The sequence below is a fragment of the Setaria viridis genome, chromosome 8 (assembly GCF_005286985.2).
Source record: "Setaria viridis chromosome 8, Setaria_viridis_v4.0, whole genome shotgun sequence".
NCBI lineage: Eukaryota > Viridiplantae > Streptophyta > Magnoliopsida > Poales > Poaceae > Setaria > Setaria viridis.
In genome coordinates this window covers 31,223,777-31,236,402 of record NC_048270.2, presented here as the reverse complement: position 1 = coordinate 31,236,402, position 12,626 = coordinate 31,223,777, and the positions used below count along the sequence as shown (strand labels likewise).

The 12,626-nt window shown below is 45.5% G+C and overlaps 1 protein-coding gene across 1 annotated transcript; it reads left to right on the top strand.

The window, feature by feature from the left end:
- Positions 1-12,002: 12,002 nt before the first annotated feature.
- Positions 12,003-12,353, top strand: LOC140220280 (uncharacterized). The gene has a single exon (XM_072290299.1). It carries the CDS (start codon positions 12,003-12,005, stop codon positions 12,351-12,353), a length of 351 nt encoding a protein of 116 aa, XP_072146400.1.
- The last annotated feature ends 273 nt before the right edge of the window (positions 12,354-12,626 follow it).

Below are 12,626 nucleotides of genomic sequence, written 5' to 3'. Positions count from 1 at the left end.
TTCAATTAATTTCTAAGCATTTCTACCAAAATGCATATATACAAGATGAATGTATACTTGGAAGTAGTCAGCATGCTAAGGATGTATATATACGCGTGCGTGTCTGTGTAACTGAAACAATAATGAGCATTAATTGAAATTTAGTACATTTAGTATATTTCAAAAAATTAGTACATTTTCTATAAATTTGGTAGAAATTCTTACAAACTACTAGAAATTTTGTAGAAATGTTTAGAAATTAATTAGTTGAAATTTGTGGACATTCTTAAATTTTTTTTCATAGTTGTTCTATGATTTCATGTACAAAGTAGTTAAGATGGCAGACGACAAGGCCAAAAGGTATCTAATGGAGCGGATTATTGCTGGTGATAGTAGTTCCAACCTTCCCATAGCATACACCGATGAAGAGGGTAGCCAGGCAGACATGTTTCTCAACCTGTCTGGCGATGGCAATGAAGAGCATGAGCCACAGCAAAACCGGGATGTGGAGGGTTCCGGTGATGGCAATGAACAGTCCGAGCCCCAACAAAACGTTGCCGTGGTAGAAGATTCTGGCAAGGTATAGATCATATTTTAACCCATCTATAATATATGATCTAATTCATTATTACTATGTACTAATAATTAATTAATGAATCTTGAACTGTTAGCCCTCTGGATCGACGAACCGTCAGAAGCCCCGAGGTCCTTCCAAGGTGAAGACTAGAAAAAAAAAGGGTATCATCACGGAAGTCACACAAGAGGGCAGGCCGGTTGCTCCTAAAAAAGAGGCAACACAGTATGTGAGTCAGATCGGGACAATCGTAAGAGAGAACGTGCCCATCAGCATGCTTACAAAGACAATATTTGCACCAAGTTTTAAGAACCATGCTTACAACTAGGTTGCTAAAAAATCTCCATAGCAATAAAAAATTGTTCATCAACGTCAAACACCATGTTTATCCCAAGATCAAAAACTCTTTACAGCACAAGAACAATAGAGCACATTGCAAAGCTTATAAACCAACCAATACAAGATGGAATAAGAATAGCTTATAAACCCCATGTTTCCGGACTCGTGCTAGCTTGTGCAGTGGAAAACTAGGGGATGTAGTTCCCGAACAGAAATAATAGATGTTGCCTCTGACGTATGGAGGGTCATAGGATAGGAGAATCCCATACCATTTAGCATTACTTTCTCCCAGCATTTTTGGCAAGTCGATAGAGATAGTTTTATTTGTTGCTGTTGACTATGTATAGTAAATATGTATGGTTTTGGAGCAGCCGATGCAAATTTGTCATCTTTGAAATGTGATTTTATATATATTGCAGACTTCTCATAGATCAGATCGGAGTATATATAATATAAACTTTGGTAGTGATAGTTAGGATCGGATTCATGATGATGGATCCGCTCATCTGGTAGTGATAGTTGTTTTTTTGTTGTTGACTAGAAGTATATGCATGGTTTTGGAGCGGCTAATGCAAATCTGCCCTGTTGCCAAGCATGTGAAGCAAGTAGGTCCCAAGCCTTGTTGTTTGAATCTAATCCGAGGCAGGTTACGAGGAGATCGACATGAGAAGGTGGAGTGCATGACATGGGTGACGCCTAGGGGAGGAGCATAGTCCATGACGCGACGGTCCTCTGGGACATGGAGTGGACCTTTTTGTACGTAGAAGCACAATCATCGTATAGCAAATATCTTGTCTATAATTATCTTTTGCTTGACGCTAGCAATTTGCATTCCATTAGGGAGAAACTACTAGCGTTCGCTATCTTGCCACACGACTGATTCTACACTGATGGAAAATCACCGTTAATCCCGGTTGGTAAGCTGCATAGGACTCGGAAATCCAACTGGAATCAGGACTAAAGGTTCTAGCCTTTAGTCATGATTCTTTCACCTAGGATAAAAGGGACTTTTGTCCCAGTTGATAATACTAACCAATTAGACTAAAGGGATCTCCATGCATGCGCATGCACATGACCCTTTAGTCCCAGTTTATGTATTACCAACCGAGACTAAATGCCTTTTTTCTGAATTTTTTTACTTTTAATGCTAATTATTGTTTCAGTTACACAGACACGCACGCGTATATATACATCCTTAGCATGCTGACTACTTCCAAGTATACATTCATCTTGTATATATGCATTTCATATATATATATATATATATATATATATATATATATATATATATATATTTCATGATAGTACTTTCATATCATCCGATAGAACCTTGTCCTTCAGGAACTGGTAAATATGCTCACAGACTTATAGTATCCACATAAGTTATTCCATTTCTCTTGTCTTAAACATTTTAGTGGAAAAACATAATTTATGAATATTCATATTATAAAATGTACAAAATGTGGAAACTCAATCTATGACCATTGCACATAGATGAAACGCGCAGCAGAGCTTACGGGCACAGTATTTGCTGAACACTACAAGGACAATCGAGCTAGACTTTTTACTACCTTCATGGCAGCACGGACGGCCTCACCTATAGGAGCTCTCATCAGTCGTGACCACTTCCTGAGCTCATCACCTTTGTTTTCGGAAATAGATGCCTCACCTATGGAAAACACTAGGAGACCCGTGCTTTAATTAATTATTATTCCCTAATAGAAATAGATGCCTGGTGCCCTTGACGAGGATCAACATTCTTGGCAAGTCCGATGGATCCGCTCGTCGGGTAGTGATGTTTTCTTCTGTTATAAGAGAAGAGACTCGCTCAATCTTGTTCGATCAACGTATCAACGTCACTTCCACCAGAAAACAAGCAATATAATGGCGCATTCAGCTGGAAAGAATCTCTCTGCCGTCCTGATCCTGCTCGTCGCCATAGCCGCCGTTGCGGCGGGTACGTACACGCGTGCACATGCATCACCTACGTACATGCTGCAGATTAAGCCGCGATCGATGTCGTTTGATCAATCTTTCAATTCTTTAAGTTGTTCTGTTGCATAAATGAACGTTCATGCCTGCACAGGTCGGATCCATGGAGCAGAGTCGGCGTCGGTTGGGGGCTTCACTTTTTTTCCTTGCAACGAATACCAGAGTTCTAATTTTAAAGGAGTGTGCTTTGGATTGATCCACGACCAAGCCTGCAAGCGTGTATGCTTAGCCGAAAACAGCAACAATATTTCCGGCGAATGTAGCGTTTTTATGTGCTGGTGCTCAACCAAATGCACCTCTGAGACTGTTGCTGCTGCTAGCGCTCCGATCCCTGCCTGAACAAACCATCTGATCTATATATGCATCATCCCGACCCGGCCGTCGTGTAATAATAACATATAACACTGTTTGTTTGCAAGGTGTTTCTTTTCTTTTTTATTTCCAGTAATCTATCCAACCGGGACTATGTTTTCTGGACTAAAATCCTCCTTTAGTTATCCACTCGGGATTAAAGGGCCCGCATGAACGGGGTCATGCATCATCCTGGCCCGGCTCTCGTGTAATAATAATATATAGCACTGTATGCTTGCAAGTTGTTTATTTTTCAGTAATCTCACTGATGGAACATCCACCTTTAGTCCCGGTTGGAGAGAGTCAAATCTCTTGAATGTCCAACTGGGAACAGCAGTAGCAGATTGTTTGTTCAAGAATTTTCAGCTGTTAAGATGCGTAGTAAAGCTCAAACATGCCAGGATTATATTCCAGTCAACCGGAAACCAGGCAGAAGTTTCCTGCCCGGGCAGTTTCAGTTAGCCGATCGCTGAATTGTTGATCGGATTGACCTCTGATGGCCTGTCCATGGCAGCAAATTGGCCTTCAGAATTACAATCAACCCACCGGACCAATGAAAAATCTATCGAGTTAACGCAGGCGTAAAAGAGATTGGAACGTGGTTGCCTATCATGACTTGCCACGGTTACATGTTAATATTTATAGTCACAATAGTACAAGATTTGAATATTACAAGCTGGAGATATAGGGAGATATCCATGATTTGAACCGATTATAATTCCTCGGTTATGTCTAACATAAATTCTAAAGGATAATTACGGATAATTACGACATATCTCTAACACCCTCCCTCAATCTAAACCATCTACAACTTTCCTTTTCTTGAGATCTAGATTGCGCCAAAACTCCTCGAACTTGTGGATGGGCAAGGCCTTAGTGAAGCCATCGGCGAGCTGATCATTGGAGGGAATAAACCTGACCTGCAGTTGTTTAGTAGTTACCCTTTCTCTTACAAAATCAAAGTGAATCTCAATATGCTTGGCACGAGCATGGAACATAGTATTGGCAGATAAGTACCTTACTCCAAGATTATCACACCATAAGCACAAAACTTGAATTAGACCAATCCCTAACTTGACCAGCAAAGATTCTTATTCCCTAATAGAAATAGAAGCCCGTTGGCAAGTCCGATGGATCCGCCCGTCGGGTAGTGATGTTTTCTTCTGTTATAAGAGAAGACACTCCAAACTCGATCGTCAACAAATCTGCTCGTTCAATCTTGTTCGATCAACGTATCAACTTTCACCAGAAAACAAGCACTGTAATGGCGCATTCAGCTGGAAAGAATCTCTCTGCCGTCCTCCTGCTCGTCGCGATAGCCGCCGTTTGGGGTACGTACACGCGTGCACATGCATCAACTACGTACATGTTGCAAATTAAGCCGCGATCGATGTCGTTTGATCAATCTTTCAATTCTTTAAGTTGTTCTGTTGCATAAATGAACATTCATGCCTGCACAGGTCGGATCCATGGACCAGAGTCAGCGTCGGTTGGGGACAATCTTTTTGTTTGCAACGATCACCAGAGTGCCAATTACAAAGGAGTGTGCATTGGATTGATCCACGACAAAGCCTGCAAGAGTGTATGCTTAGCCGAAAGCAGCGACAATATTTCCGGCGGCTGTAACTTTTTCATGTGCTGGTGCCAAACCAGATGCACCTCTGAGACTGTTGCAGCTGCTGCTAGCGCTCCGATCCCCGCCTAAACAAACCATCCGATCCATGCATCATCCCGGCCAGGCCCTCGTGTAATAATATATACCGGCCTATGCGTTTTTTGAATAAGACAAATAGTCAAAGTTGTAAGAAAAAGTCAATGGCGACAAATATTTCGACATTCGTGTTCGAAAGCGCTTAAGAAAATCATGGGACAGTATCTATATGACGTGACAAACTTGCTTCAGAAAAAAGAACTACTGAATACGACATTCGTGTTCGAAAGCGCTTAATTCCATCCGAGCCTTCACGTGGTTCCACAGGTCAAGATTTTGAAGCATTATAATTGTTGATGCATAGCCCGAGGGATGATAGGGTCACGATTACGACGTGAAGGACGGCTAGGCAAACAAGCGAAGGATAACCAACTTACCTGCATGAAAACAACCAGTTTATGAGCAAACACTAAGTAGAGAATTAAACTTCCATCCAACCCTTTTAGTCCCGGTTAACATTGGACATGTGACTAAGTGGCTTTAGTTCCAGGTTAAAAATGTGCCACCACTAGTAGAGAACTGACTTTCTATCCGCCCCCCTTTACTCCCGGTTTAATGTAGGCCCAAGAGAAAAGGGGGTGCGCCACGCTAGGCTGGAATGGGGCGCATATTTAGTCCTAGTTCGTGTTTGAAACAGGACTAAAGGCCACCCATTTATCCCGGTTGTAACGTCTAGTTTTCGTGCGCCGACGGCGCAACCCTTTTGTCTCGGCTCTAGCTTCAAACCGGAATAAAAGATCCAACCTTTTGTCCCGATTTTAGTTACCAACCAGAACAAAAAGTTTACTCCTGGTTGGCAACTCCAACCGGGACAAAAAAAATATATCTTTTGTCCCAGTTGGTGGCTATAACCGGGAGAAATCTTAAACCAGGATAAAAACGCATCCCGAGCCACTCCATAAAGACCCTTCACCTCTCTTGGTGCCGAAGAAAACCTAGGGGAGGTTCTGCCAAAAAAAATTTGCTCATTTCCATGGGGATTTCGGTCATCCAAAATATTGTGAAGGTTAGCTGCTTCATCCTCCACTTATTTATTGTTGTTATGCTTTGTTTTATGTTTTATATATAGAGAGAGGGAGAAAATTGAGTTTTCATGTTAGAAAGAGAGAGAGATTGAAGAGGATTTGTTTGCTTGATGTGTATGGAGATGGATAGTTTGCTTGATATGTAGAATAGTGATAGATAGTTTGGTTTTTGTGTAGAATGGTGATGGATATATAGTTTTCTTGATGTGTAGAATGGTGATGGATAGTTTGCTTGATGTGTAGAAATTATAGAGAGGATTTTGAGGTACAATGTGAATGAGATTCTGGAGAGTAAATGTGAGAGGTAGAATGGAGAGGATTTCAATATTAATTATGAGGAAAAATTAGTATGTCATACGTGTCATATATAGTATGTATCCTTGCAGCGGTTTAAGAATGATGCTACCCTAGCTAGTCTAGATGGTTTATCTTGTCAAATTCAATATGGTTTTTCAAATTCGTACATTTGTTGAACTTGCACGTCCTGTAGGAATTTCATCTAGAAATGTACCTATCCTCGAGGTGTCATATCCTGTAGGAGTTCACTTCCCTACTCCCGGTATCGTTGTTGGGGTTGAACCAAACAACAGTTGAGACGTTACGACAAAAGAAGACAATAACTGCTCAAGTACGTATTACAGTAGTGTTGGGGTTGAACCAAACAACAGTTGAGACGTTACGACAAACGAAGACAATAACTGCTCAAGTACGTATTACAGTAGCTACCCTACCAATGTGTAATGACCGTCCCCCCTAGGGACGGTTCATCTTCCTTTATAGGGCCATAAAGTTACATTTCCGCATTCCTGTTATACCTATACCCAACAACTACATCCTAGATATATTCCGTACCGGACAGTAACTTGGCCCCTACTCAAAATGTCGCTTTCACAGTGGGATTACATTTCTAACCCTCTCCAAGATTCTTATTACAAAACTATCCTACTGTAATGTGGTCCCAGGGCTGTCTTGATCACTTCCTTCTCCATTCGTAAGCTTCATCGGGGCTAGGCAAGCTTCCGTAAGCTTTCCGCCTTCTTCGGTCGAAGTCAGCTAACTTCGGCTTTTGGCCATGGACCCTTCCCGAAGTCAAATTGTCGGGAGTTCTATGGGGGCTTCAACTTCAGGAGTCCTCGCCTGCAAAATCACAGAACGGGCACCTTCGCACTAGTTAACTTCGGTTAATTGTTAGCTTTGTAAAAAGGGTAAGTAACGAGGTTAGAGCCGGTTGAGAGAAAAGGTTCCCGCCAGCCTCGTTCAGGGTGCGCTGTGGGGCGGTCCCCAACAATCGTCATGCCAAAAGGTGATCCAAGCAACGGAGCACTTCCGAGTATAGTAATGTTATTTTTTTTCTAATTGGTTTTATACTTGTTGACGCTGATTTTTGACACTCGTCAAGATCAACATCAAAGGGTATGGCCGACGGTTCGGGAGAAAGGGGCATCGGTCGACGAAGTTAAGAACGGACGGCCAATGGCACAAAGAGGTTCGGCCGCGAAAAAAGGAGGTGATTTGCCGATATGGGCCCGCATGGGCCGAACAGGCCAAAGGAAAGTGCAGCGTAAGGAAATCCATGAGAGTCCTACTCCGATGGGAATTGTAATACTTATAGATTTTTATTGCTTTAAATTAGAGATAGAGTTGTTAGTCGTATCTGATCAGGAGTTTAGTTGTAACAAGCTATAAATAGTTGCCTAGAGGGCATGTAGAAAGAACAAGCCAATAACCAATACAATCTACTATTTCCTCGCACTTTATTTTTGACGACTTCGTCAAGTTTTCACCTTTCCTTCACGAGTTCGTGCGGATCGGCAGGGCTGCATCGACTTGATCTCCGGCCTTTTCGTAAGTTCCGAGTTTGAACATCATTTGGGCTTTGACTTCGGGCGTATCGCTGTCGTCTCGTCTAGATCTGTTCGCAGTTAACGATATTTAGCTAGAATTACAAGGTTTCTTGTTGTTTTAGTTATTATCACCAGTTATCCAGCTTAGCCATATTTTATCTGCCACTTACCTATTGTTTAGATCTTGTTGTTACACGGCTGGTTAGATCTGTCTAAGCGTTGTTCCTAGTAGCATCGGCGGAATCTACCTCACGGTACATCTGCCGCTAAGTGGTTATAGGTGGGTTTCTGCCAATAGCTTATTCTTCCCCATCGGCGGATCACTCTGCCGATCGGCGATCGGAGGCAGATCAGATCACCAGCTGATCGGCTCGTTGTATCTAACATTTTTTTCCTTGTCAATCAGCAGGTTAGATTGACTAGCACGCCGCGCGAAACGCACTGGAGCGACAACCCGAACAGGAGTGAAGCAGATTCTCCCGAGTCGTGTGTCCGACGCGAGGATCGGACGTATTGTCCGGTTTTTGCACCAACACACTTTTGGCACGCCCGGTGGGACCTTGAACTTAGATCCAGATCCAAGATGTCATTAGAAGCGATGGCCGATCTATCGGCCGAGAATGTCATCGAGGTCACTGAAGCAGATCTCAAGGATGACCAGAAGGAGGAGATGGAAAGAGCCCTTCAGGAATACAAAAAGTTGTGCCTCCAGTCCTACAGCCGCAATAGAAGCGGCGAGACCATCAAGAAGGCTGCTCTCCTGACACCACGCCATATCACCATTGCGAAGGACTTGGGAAAAATGTCAGAGATGGTCCATCAGGCGATCTATCGGGCTATGATCGATCAGGCTGGGGTGATGCATAACACGGTGCACAACGCCGTCATAAGCTCCTTGTCGAAAGGTGCTGCGTAGGGATACCGGGGTCCGACCTACGCATCTCCATCAAGCATGCCCATCAGCGGACGTCCGACATCTCCCAGCATACCACAATCGGCTACCCAGCCGATGTTGGCACAATCAGCCTCCTGGCCGTTGATGACACAAGGATACGACGCTCTTCCATCTCACAACCCCGTTGGCACAGCATCATCGCCTACCTATGTGTCGTCCTATCCCACGTCTTCCTACCCCGCTCAAGTGCGATGTAGCATGGCAGTACCATGGGGAGCCACAGAAACATCGGCACGATGGGATCCGACGACAGGATATGGGATGGCACCCGGATCCTTCCACGTGGCTCCAAGATCTCCAGTACAAGCCACACCCTCATCAGCCCTCCTGCCGATGGGCTAGCAAAATCTTTCTGCATCGGCTCCGCCGCCAATGGCGCCAGAAACAAGCCAATAATCAATGCAATCTACTATTTCCTCACACTTTATTTTCGATGACTTCGTCAAGTTTTCACCTTTTCTTCACGAGTTCGTGCGGATCGGCAGGGCTGCATCAACTTGATCTTCGCCCTTTTTGTAAGTTCCAAGTTTGAATCATCTGGGCTTTGACTTTGAGCGTATCGCTGTTGTCTCATCTAGATCTGTTCACAGTTATCGATATTTAGCTAGAATTACAAGGTTTCTTGTTGTTTTAGTTATTATCACCAGTTATCCAGCTTAGGCATATTTCATAGGCCACTTACCTATCGTTTTGATCTTGTTGTTACACGGTTGGTTACATCTGTCTAAGCATTGTTCCTAGCAGCATTTGTGGAATCTACCTCACGGGACATCTGCCACTAAGTGGTTATCGACGGATTTCTGCCGATAGCTTATTCTTCCCCATCGGCGGATCACTCTACCGATCGGCGATTGGAGGCAGATCGGATCACCAGCCGATCAGCTCGTCGTGTCTAACATTTTTTTCCTTGTCAATCAGCAGGTCAAATTGACTGGCACACTGCGCGAACCGCACCAGAGCGACAACCCGAATAGGAGCGAAGCAAATTCTCCCAGGTCATGGGTCCGACGCGAGGATCGGACGTATTGTCCAGTTTTTGCGCCAACACACTTTTGGCACACCTGGTGGGAACAACGCTACGAGAGTCCTTACTAGCAGCAAGCAATGGAGTCAACACAGACAAGCCCGAAACTTCAGCTAACGTGTACGACGGAACGGTTGTCATACCTCACTACAGGAGTCCTTACAAGAAGCCGCCAACACCGTTCGCGCACAAGCAGCCGCCACAGGCAGCACAACACGGGCCCTCTCCGACGGTCTAGTATCAGGCGCAGCCCTTGCACCTAAACATACCGTCACTCGTGCATCAATAGCAGATCGATTGGGAAGCCAAGATAACTGAGGTGATTCAGGATTAGTTCGGGCTCAAGCCACGGGTACAGACCTACACATACAAAACGCCTTACCCGTGCACGTACGACCTGCTGCCCTTCCTGGACCGTTACAAGGTACCTGACCTCACCAAGTTCTCGGACCAAGATGACACCTCCACAGTTGAGCACATCAACAGGTTTATCATCCACTACGGAGAGGCAGGGACTCAAGATGCTCTAAGAGTACGTCTATTCTCTTCATCATTATCTGGGTTGGCCTTCCAGTGGTTCATGACGCTACCACCAAACTCCATAATTACATGGGCCGACTTGGAGAAGCAATTCCACAAGTACTTCTTTGCTTGAGTACATGAGATGAAGTTGACCGACCTCACCAGCCTCAAACAAAGAAACGATGAGTCAGTGGCGAGCTATGTCCAGTGATTCAGGGAAGTTAGGAACAAGTGCTATAGTTTGATCTTGATGGATGCCCAGCTGGCCGACGCCGTGTTCCAAGGTCTTCTCAAAGAAAGGTACGCCTCATAAGAATTTGAAAGCCTCAGTCAGCTGGTGCACCGTCTGTCGAGCCAGGAGCCACGTCCATTTGACCAGTAGAGGAGAAACTTCCAAAAAAAGGTGGCATATGCAGGTTGTTCCGAGTCTGACACCGACGAAGAAGCCGATATCGGTCTGGCCGAGTGGGTCAAGGGATCGAAGCCCGTATCTGTCCCATTTGGCAAGAAGGAACCAGAGTTGTTCAGTCATGACACATCCAAGGCCGACAAGATCTTTGATCTGCTATTACAAGGAGGGCAGATTAAGCTCTCGCCATACCACACGATCCTGTCGGCCAATCAGCTAAAGAATATGAAGTACTGTTAGTGGCACAATGCTACCTCCCACGACACCAACGAGTGTAAGGTCTTTCGTCAGCAGCTGCAGTCGGCCTTCGAGCAAGGAATGTTGAAATTCGACGTTCCCACAAGACTGACCAAGTCCATGAAGATTGACCAACACCCTTTTCCGGCCAACGTGAATATGGTTGATATCGGCGGCAAGCCCGAGACCCGAGCCAAAGTATTGACTTCGGAATCAGCTAGAAGGCGTGGGGCCGTGGACCCTAGAGCACTGGTAACCGCCGATGAACTCCGAAAAGGGTAGACACAAGGAGAAAGTTCATCCGGGAATCAACGCCCGATCACGTCCCAGGAACTCCTCAACAAGTTGCAAAGGCAGCAAGAGAAGACTCGGCATCACGAGGAGCAGACACGCCGACATGAGGACCATTGGAGATGTCCCTTCTTCATCCACTGTCTGGAGCGCGGCCTTAGGCTGCCAACGGCAGATAACTGCCCGGAATGCAGCGGTCACCAATGGTGGAATGGGCCGCACAAGCAATCACGCTCCAACGACAAAGGACGAAAGCTGATTAGCGGGGACAAGCTTGAACAAGAGTACAGGTGCGTCCCAGTACATGATCGGCTGGGGGGCAGAATGCACGTATGCGATCAACTAGGGGGCAGGTCCTGTATGACCCAGCAACTGGAAGAATCGGTCAATGCAAGGGTGTCCGACGAGAACCCTTTAGGCCGAGAACCCGGATGGGAGCAACCGAGACCCCAAGGGGAGCCCAAAAACCCCAGGTGGTGTCCGGCAGGACTAACCAGGTCCCAGAAGAGGAGAGTCCAACGTTTACGCCAATGGGAACAATAGGAGGAAGAGCAAAGATGCACATTGGACAAAAAGGGGTCAGATCCCAAATCTGGCGTCCAAAAGAAACAAATAAGGCCGATGATCAGGATGATCAAGGATCAGCCGCAGTCGAGGTTAACATGGTCTTCATCCTGCCAATGGAGTTCATGGCACCTAGAGAACACGACGTGGCAGAAGAGTAGCTGGCGCAATTGGCCCTCGACCCGATGACCGCCACATTCGAGAAGCCGGAGGAAGACAAACGTCAACACCTGAAGGCCCTATTCCTGAAGGGGCAGGTCGATGGCCGACCGATCACCAAGTTACTGGTCGACACAAGTGTGGCGGTAAACATCATGCCCTACACCATGTTCCGCAAACTCGGCAAAGGTAAGGACGATCTAATCAAGACAGACATGCTGCTTAAAGACTTCGAAGGCAATGTCTCCCCGGCCCGGGGGGCATTATGCGTCGACCTCATCATTGGCAGTAAGACCCTTCCAACTACCTTCTTGGTCATTAATGGTAAAGGGTCCTATAATATGCTGTTGGGGCGAGACTGGATCCACGCAAACTGATGCATTCCATCCACAATGCATCAATGCCTCATCCAATGGGTCGGCGACAAGATCGAAATCATCAACGCCGACTCGTCCTTCATCATCGTCACCGTCGACGCCTCACAGCGGAGCTATGACCAGCTCAGCTGCATATCTAGCAAGATCTGGGACACCGACTTCCTCCGCGTGTTCGATCTTGAAACACAGCCGATCCAAGCAGTCGGCTCTAATGAAGAACCATCTCAATGAATGTCCCCGATCAAGAAGACGAAAAACATGGGCACGGGTTTA

Coding starts and splice junctions, on each gene's coding strand:
- LOC140220280 (XM_072290299.1), top strand. CDS start 12,003: ATGACCGCCACATTCGAGAAGCCGGAGGAAGACAAACGTCAACACCTG.